Consider the following 9,428-nt stretch of genomic DNA (forward strand, 5'->3'; position numbering starts at 1 on the left):
GCCGGCCATTGGACGAGCGAAAAAAAGGGGAGATTTTTTGGGGGGTGAAGGTGATGAATTTGGGATTTTAGGGTTTTTCTTTGTTTTAAGACGTTTTAATTCGGAATTTGTTAGATTTTTTGAGTTGGACAATTGGTAATAACGGGTCGGGTACAGATAGAAATCCGTCCGAGATCGCAGGATTCGCAGCCCGCCATATATCTGTCCGTATTGGCTCAAATCGCCAAATTGGCATTAGCTAGTAATAAATATCACGTGAGAAAATTTAAGCTTTATCAAGACGATGACGTGGCATATGTGATGTTTAACAAAGAAAAATTCTTCAATGACCCAAAATATGGGACCAATAGGGGAGATAAGTGAGGTGTCCACGTCCTATTGGATAATGAGTTGGTCATCATTAATGATGGCCAACTCATTATCCAACAGGATGTGGACACCTCACTTGTTCCTCTTATTGGTCCCATATTTTAGGTCCCTGTAGCAAAGCTCTTTAACAAAACTGGAATTGTCTAATTTCCCTATTTGTTAGAAAACTCTTTTGAGAGGATAAAGGGAGCTCGGGCTCCATCGCTGCAGTGACCAAGATTACTAGGATTCAGTTGAATGATAATACAGATTTTTAAATGAATTTTGTCCTACATTTATAAACTAGGATTTTTGGCAAACTAAAAAAAAAAAGGTTCAATTCTCATCTACATTCTAAATCTCTTGAAGCTTGAGTATGATTTTGAAGATACAACAAAGCTTCTCCCAACTTGAACGGGGATGATAACGAAAAACGAATATTTTGAATATTAAATCTAATTCGAATCTCATTCTAATTTTAAATATAGGGGCGAGAGAAGCAAGTGACAATTATATGATACAAACTATTTCTGTCATGTTATTTAACTCATTGCTATATCAGCTTTTAAACCTGTTGAAATTAGTAACCATACTATCGTCACAGCGTATTTCGCATGCAAATTTTCGTAATCAATGACAGAATGTACCTTTCTTTATTAGATTTTTTAACATCCGAGAAAAAATATGATGTGAAATATATATTTTCCTAGCCTTTGTTATTTTGGATTTTTTTTTCTTGAGAGAATAGCATAGGAAATATATTTTCCCAGCCTTGTCGAAGTCAAAAAAATATCAACTTGATAAAGGGGCCTTGGCCCTTGATAAAGCCAGTTTGATTACTTGGCCACGCTTAATATGTACTAAAACAAAAAATAATTATCTTTTCGTAATGATATGAAATTATCAGAACGGAGGGCTCGCTCGCCCTTTAAATTTCTCCAAACCCGACCCGGCCCATTCACACCCCCGGGCCGAACCTATAAAGAGCTATCCCCTGAACCAATCAAACCGCCAAAATTTCACGTGCCCGCTCTGTCTCTTCAAATGTCCTCCGCAATCTCGCGACAAATTTCCCTTTTTCGAATCCAGCTCGAGAATCGAAGGTACTACGCTCAACTCGAAACCCTAATTTGTCGATTCGAAAATCTCCATAGATTCATTCTCTAGGTCAATCTATTTTATCTTCGACAGATTCAATGGCGCTGCGCTCCAGATCTTGGACTCGATATTGGCCGCCAAGGACATTCGATCTCTCCTAGAGATCAGATCGGCTCTTGGAGATCTCTTGCGGTCCGAGATCGCGCCTGTTTTGGGAGAAATTGCGAAGAAATCCGCTTATGAGAAGTTGCTTACTGTCGACTTCTTTGTCAAGGCATTTGCTCTTGTAGGAGACACGGAGGTGTGTTTTTCGTGGTGTTTGATGCTATGATTTGATTTTACTTTGGTCTAAATTTTGTTTTTCAATTAATCTTTTAGGCATCTTTATATGAAATTGGGGATTTAGAACTAATAAGTTTACGATGGAAAGTCGATTTGATATCTGCAATTAGTTAGAAAGCTTGTTCTTCTATACTTCGAACACACTGATAGGGAGTTTTCATATTGCCATTTAGTAATAGAAGATTATCTTTTGTGTGAGAATGATCTCAAAGTCTATGAAAGCAAAATCAGACTGTACTCGTAGCCTTTTGGCTAGAAATTAATCACTACTGAGGGGGAAATGAAAACCTGGATACTATAGCTAAGGATAGGAGGAAACCGGCAAGATTTCAGCTGTTCGTGAGTTAGTAATGAAAGAATAATAATATAATGAGAGGAGAAGAAGATTAGTTTCTAGCATTCAGTACATCAACCCTAATATATCTCAGAAGAGGCAATTATATGCAGTAGGTTGCACAATCATTTATCTCGCCGAGGCTGAGTCCTCCGGCTGCTCCTCCACAAATTTATTTCCTATGTCACATTGCTAGTTTTTGGAATCCATAGGGGAACTCACAATGAATCCATATGAAGGAACTATTGCTGTTTGAGGTGGAGAGGATGTTAGAGAAATTTCAAATCAAGTTAGCTTATAAGCATGCAAATATATCCGTGTGATCGTGGGGGGACCCACCCACGTGCTTGTCCCTTGTGCGGACGAGCTCTCGTTGTGAGCTCGCGCCGCCTGACAGCGCCGCGTCCGCACGAAACCCGCTTGGGTTTCGTGCTCGTTTTCTGCTCCCGCGCGCGCGAACTTCTCTTCCCGCGTTTCTTTGCCCGCCTAAATTTTCTGACTTGCCCCTTGTTCTCTCCTATAAATAGAGAAGGGGTGGAGGAGTTAGAGTGTGGGGAAATTAAGAGAAAAATAAGTGTGTTATTCTTTTGAGAGAAAAGAAATAGTGAGTTGAGAGAGAGCTTGTAAAGTTTGGTATTCTCCTCATATTGAAACCCCCTCCCGTGGACGTAGGCTAGTTTGCCGAACCACGTAAAATCCCGTGTTTGTATTTGTCTTATCTGTGAGTTGCCATAGCTTGTAGGTTCCCTCGATATTTCAGTCCTTGAACTGATGAGAGGAAGAGTGTATATTTCACTTTGATGAAATATATCACTTTCGATTCTTGTTTCCTTTGAGAAATAAGAATTTCATTATCTATTCTCGTTTCCTTTGAGAAACAAGAATATAGAGGTTGACTTGTGCTTTTGTGATAACAAAGGCCAGTGCTCTCTCTCAGGTGATATCGCTTCCGCGGCGGTGGGCGTGACTCCGCCCCAACAATTGGTATCAGAGCCTGTTATTCAGATTGGGAGTGGTGTAGCTTCTGATTTGAGGTGGTGCTCGGTAATTTCCTGAGACAAGCGGAGAATGGCGTCATTTACATAATACAAGCGAAAAATGGCGTCTACAAGTAAAACAAATAAAATTGGAAAGTACGAGATTGAAAAATTCAATGGGAAAAATGATTTTTCCTATTGGAGGATGCAGATGAAAAATTCGCTGATTTCGCAAAAGTTGCACAAGGCTTTGGCTGGAAGAGAAGAGCATAAAAATATATCTGATGAGGATTGGGAGGAGCTGGATCTGGAAGCACGAACGTCGATTATCCTATGCCTTGAGAGGGATGTAGCTTTCTTGGTAGACGGGGAGGAAACGGCTGCGGGTGTGTGGTTGAAGTTAGAAAGCACCTTCATGACGAAGAGTCTAACGAACCGGATCTATTTAAAATCCAAATTGTATACTTGCAAGATGGAGGAGGGCTCGTCAATCCGGGAGTACATCAACAAGTTTGATAGGATCTTATCAGACTTGAAAGACATTGAGGTGACAGTGGAAGACGAGGATCAGGCGTTTCTACTACTTCTATCTCTGCCGAAGTCTTATGAGAACCTGGTACAAACACTGATGCTTGTGGGTGATACTTTATCGATGGATGAAACTAGAACGACGCTTCTAACGGATGATCTTCGAAAAATTATAACTAATGATATGACCACTGGTGGTAACAAAGAACAAGCGCAGGGACTGTTTGCCAGAGGAAGAGGCAATGAGCGAGGAAAAGACAAGGGAGGAAAATCTAGATCGAAGTCGAGACCTCTTGCGGGACGAGCGTGTTTCAAATGAAAGTAGGTGGGAAAAAGAACAACAACAAGACTGAAAGACGAGAAGGCAAGGAAGAGGCGAGCTACGCTTCAAAGGATGGGAGCGATAAGGAATGTTATGTCGTCACGGATGGCGAGGATACCTCCGGGAAGTGGATTCTTGATTCTGGTTGTTCTTACCACATGTGTCCAAACAGGAAGTGGTTTACTACCTACAGGAACATTGATGGTGGAACCGTATTGATGGGGAACAACCATGTTTGTAAAACGGTGGGGCTAGGTGATATCAAAATCAAGATGCATGATGGAGTGGTTCGAACCCTGACGGACGTACGATACGTTCCCGGCTTGCGGAAGAATCTCATCTCAGTCGGTGCTTTGGACTCCGGGGGTTGCAAGATTGTAACAGAGAACGGAGTGAAGAGGGTTGTTCGGGGTTCCTTAACAGTGATGAAGGGTGTTCGTCACGGTAATCTATATACTCTCTTGGGTACGACGGTGACGGGAGATGCAACAGTTGGAGCTGAAGGAAGTGGTGGAGACCCATGTGACCACACACGGTTATGGCATAGGCGGCTTGGGCACATGTCAGAGAAGGGTCTGGATCTGCTTGGTAAAGAGGGTTTGCTGAAGAATCTGAAGAAGCCTTGCATGGATTTTTACGAGGACTGTGTGTATGGAAAGACGCACAGGGTTCAATTTCTGAGGAGCAAGCACAAGAGCAGAGGGATACTAGATTATGTGCACACGGATGTTTGGGGTCCGGCTTCGACAACTTCCAAGGGTGGTTCCAGATATTTTGTCTCATTCATAGATGATCATTCAAGATATGCTTGGGTTTATTTCCTAAAGCATAAGAATGAGGTGTTTGAGACATTCAAGAAGTGAAAGGCGATGGTTGAGAACAGGACGGGCAAGAAATTAAAGACACTGAGATCTGATAACGGTACAGAGTATACAGACGGTGCTTTCAAGGAGTTCTGTGATCAGGAGGGAATTGCCAGACACTGGACAGTAAGATCTACACCACAACAAAATGGGGTCGCGGAGAGACTGAACCGAACACTGCGGGAGAAAGCAGTGAGTATGCGATCATATGCTGGTTTGGGCAAAGAATGGTGGGCAGAATCGATTGCTACAGCTTGCTATATAGTGAATCGATCTCCACATTCGACATTGGACGGTGATACACCCTATCGGGTGTGGTCAGGGGAGCATGCAGATTATGAGAGGCTCCGGATTTTCGGATGTACCGCCTACTATCACGTCAACGAGGGAAAGCTTGACGAGAGGACCAAGAAGGCAATTTTCTTGGGGTATGCAAAGGGCGTAAAAGGCTACCGTCTTTGGTGTACAGAAGATTCGAAGTTCGTGATCAGCAGGGACGTTACCTTTGATGAGAAGTCCATGATTGCTAGGGTGCCCAAAGATGGTGGTGTTGAGACTGTTGGGACTCCCGAGTCCCAGGTTATTGAGATAGAACCGAAAGACCAACCAGGTTCTAGTCGTGTTCAAGTGGGAAATCAGGTAGATGATGAGCTTGAGCAGGAGGAGGTTCAGTATGGGCATGTTAATTTGGTTGAGTACGCACTCTCGGTGGAGGAAGATGAGCCGGTCTCCTTCAAGGAAGCTATTCGAGATAAGAATAGTGAGAATTGGTTGGCTGCGATGGAGGAGATGGAATCTCTCCGGAAGAACCAAACATGGGAGGTGGTCCCATTGCCCGTAGGAAAGAAAGCTATAGGTTGTAAGTGGCTGTATAAAAGAAAGGAAGATCCTTCAGAGCTCGGTGGAACGAGGTACAAGGCGAGGCTAGTGGCTAAGGGGTTTGCACAAAGAGAGGGTGTGGATTACAATGAGATATTTTCTCCGGTGGTGAAACACACTTCTATTCGGGTGCTACTGAGTATTGTTGCTCATGGTGATCTTGAGCTGGAACAACTCGATGTCAAGACGGCCTTCTTGCACGGAGACTTGGATGAAGAGATCTATATGCATCAACCTGAGGGCTACAAGGTTGAGGATAAGGAGCATCATGTATGTCGCTTGAGGAAGTCACTTTACGGATTGAAGCAATCTCCGCGGCAGTGGTACAAGCGTTTTGACTCCTTCATGCTGAAGCATGGGTTTTCCCGAAGCGACTATGATTGTTGTGTTTACATTCGGAAGCTTCGTGGAGGTGATTATATCTATCTCTTGTTGTATGTGGATGACATGCTTATTGCATCGAAGAACAAGGTGGAGATAGATAAGCTGAAATCTCAACTTAGCAATGAGTTCGAGATAAAGGACATGGGCGCTGCTAGGAAAATACTGGGTATGAAGATTAGAAGAGAGCGGGCGAATCGACGATTGTTCTTGAGTCAGAAGGGCTACATAGAGCGGGTGATCGCGAGGTTCGGGATGCAAAGTGCAAAGTCGGTGGTGACTCCATTGGCTCCACACTTCAGGCTTTCAGGTAAACAATCTCCCACTACAGCGGAAGATAAGGCACACATGGAGCGTGTTCCTTATGCGAGTGCAGTTGGCAGTTTGATGTACGCTAGGTGTGTACATGTCCTGATATTTTACAGGCGGTTAGTGTGGTCAGCAGATTCATGGTGAATCTGGGAAAGGCGCACTGGGAAGCGGTGAAATGAGTCCTGAGGTACTTAAAAGGTACCGCAGATACGGGTCTGTGTTTTGGTGGAGATACATGTCAGATTGACGGGTATGTGGACTCAGATTATGCGGGCGATCTAGATAGACGACGATCTACTACTGGTTATGTATTCAGAATACATGGAGCTCCAGTTAGTTGGCGATCAATATTGTAGGCTACAATGACACTTTCTACAACAGAGGCCGAGTACATGACTATGGCGGAAGGAGTGAAGGAAGCATTGTGGCTGTGGGGTCTTCTAGACGATTTGGGGATCGAGCAGAAAAGTGTGAACTTGTGGTGCGACAGTCAAAGTGCGATTCACTTGGCGAAGAATCAAGTTCACCATGCTCGTACCAAGCATATCGACGTCAGGTATCATTTTGTGTGGGATGTCATAGAGGAAGATGATATTTCTCTCATGAAGGTGCATACGAATGAGAATCCCGCGGACATGTTAACCAAGTTGGTCACAGGTAGCAAGTTCCAGCATTGCTTGAACTTGCTTCATATCAGCCCGTGTTGAGTTGCCCAAGAGGGCATGGCCCTGCGGGGCGAAGATGGAGATGAGGTGGAAACTATGTTGGAGAATAATTACAGAACTACGGTTAGCTTGATCCCGGTGGAGGGTATGTAGGCAGTCGTGGTATAGTGACGCAGCTGGTTTAGCCTGGTTTGGCCTGGATCTCTCTGGTGGAGTTCGTGTGGTTCTTCTGGTGTTCGTCCAAAATTTGAGGATTATCAAATGATGTACAAGGTGGAGAATTGTGATTGTGGGGGGACCTACCCACGTGCTTGTCCCTTGTGCGGACGAGCTCTCGTTGTGAGCTCGCGCCGCCTGACAGCGCCGCGTCCGCACGAAACCCGCTTGGGTTTCGTGCTCGTTTTCTGCTCCCGCGCGCGCGAACTTCTCTTCCCGCGTTTCTTTGCCCGCCTAAATTTTCTGACTTGCCCCTTGTTCTCTCCTATAAATAGAGAAGGGGTGGAGGAGTTAGAGTGTGGGGAAATTAAGAGAAAAATAAGTGTGTTATTCTTTTGAGAGAAAAGAAATAGTGAGTTGAGAGAGAGCTTGTAAAGTTTGGTATTCTCCTCATATTGAACCCCCTCCCGTGGACGTAGGCTAGTTTGCCGAACCACGTAAAATCTCGTGTTTGTATTTGTCTTATCTGTGAGTTGCCATAGCTTGTAGGTTCCCTCGATATTTCAGTCCTTGAACTGATGAGAGGAAGAGTGTATATTTCACTTTGATGAAATATATCACTTTCGATTCTTGTTTCCTTTGAGAAATAAGAATTTCATTATCTATTCTCGTTTCCTTTGAGAAACAAGAATATAGAGGTTGACTTGTGCTTTTGTGCCAACAAAGGCCAGGGCTCTCTCTCAGGTGATATCGCTTCCGCGGCGGTGGGCGTGACTCCGCCCCAACAATTCGAAATAAAGTAAACTAAAAATCTGGCCTGATCAGGAGTAGTCGTGCAAGCACTACCCTAGAAAATTGAGGATCCGCATATCGTCCTGACGCAGATGATCTCTTCTCCTCTAGCGGTAGAAACCACCGGAATTGGCCGACCTCTGTACTCGGGGGAGAGTATAGAGCTTCTGCTCAGATGAAGACGGTTGCCCAAAAAATAAAATAAAGCCGAGAATTTTTAGAGAGAAAGAAGACAGAGAGCTTTGGTTTTTTAGAAGAGAGAAGAGTTTTCGTTGCTGTGATTTTAGGTGCTGGTTAGGGCTCTATTTATAGGTTGAGAAACTAGAGCCGTTCCTGGATCCAAGCAATAAATTCGGAAACGTCAGCCAAATCCGCGCGACCGTTACACATTCCAAAATCACGCAGCCGTTACGCACGTTTTCTACGTGAAAAACGTGTAAAATAAAGTTTGAAAAAACAAAAAAACGCGTTCGCGCGTGTTATGCAAAGCCCAAACAATAGAAAGTCCAAAACACCCTCTTCTTAGGGACCCTCAAAGCCCATAGAGAGGACAAGCAATTTAACCCTCGAGTATTCATCAATTTAGTCCATGTGGGACATTTCATTGAAGGAAAAATTGCATTTTCTCCTCTACAAGGCCAACGAAGGAGTGTAGAGTGAATTAGATAACACGCTCGTTGCCCCTTTTCTATAGATTGCAGTCCTATCTACTGAACCTCCTGGATTGGATTGGGCCAGAGGCCTTAAGTAGGCATATTTTCTTAAGAAAGAATCCTCTGATTTATTTATTTTTTGGTTTTAGTAGTTTATTTTTATTTTTTTAAGAAAACAATGTTGACTTTCGCTCTATGGTAAGCCAAATATACTTCGCTCCATTGTCATCCTAATCGTTTGATTAAAATTCATCATTTAGTTGCTCTGCGTTTTTTCTATGCCAAATATCTTTCACTCTATTGTAAGCCTCCTATCCGACTAAATCGATGTATTTATGCATGTCGTTGTAGAGTTGCTTAGCTTTGAAATATGAGGCCTTAGTTCTGCGGGAGACAAAATGTGCTGTTGATCATGACCTGCATGTGTCATATCAGGAATGGTATGCTTTCGGCAAGGACTCACTCGATAATGGATTCTATACAATTGCTGTCAAGGTAAACCTTTCACGCTAGTTATGTCTCTATGTTGTAGTAAATAAAGTCAAATCTCATGGTTCCATTTTTATCCTCTTGCACCTTGATGCTTAAATAAACATGCACTTTCTGATTTTTATATTAAAGTTTAAGCTGGATAGGGGTAGTTTTATCATTTTATTTCATGAAATGGCTGCTGCATTCTCACTGTTTTCTCTGTTGAGGTTTTTCAGCCTCATCTTTGTGAGCCAATTCTCAATTTCAGTTTCTTGAACTAATTCAAAATTTAATTGAAATATTGGTT

General features: G+C 43.2%; 1 protein-coding gene across 2 annotated transcripts in view; it reads left to right on the forward strand.

Moving 5' to 3' along the window:
• The window catches only part of LOC109822780, an 11,200-nt gene continuing 3,144 nt past the window's right edge, over window positions 1,373-9,428 (forward strand). For both annotated transcript variants that reach the window (XM_020389022.1, XM_020389023.1), the window contains exons 1-3: window positions 1,373-1,451; window positions 1,540-1,747; window positions 9,002-9,145. In XM_020389022.1, coding sequence (XP_020244611.1) covers window positions 1,393-1,451; window positions 1,540-1,747; window positions 9,002-9,145 — 411 coding nt within the window. In that variant the 5' untranslated portion in view covers window positions 1,373-1,392. The remainder of the gene's footprint in view (window positions 1,452-1,539; window positions 1,748-9,001; window positions 9,146-9,428) is intronic.

This window comes from Asparagus officinalis, chromosome 8, assembly GCF_001876935.1.
Source record: "Asparagus officinalis chromosome 8, Aspof.V1, whole genome shotgun sequence".
Lineage (NCBI taxonomy): Eukaryota > Viridiplantae > Streptophyta > Magnoliopsida > Asparagales > Asparagaceae > Asparagus > Asparagus officinalis.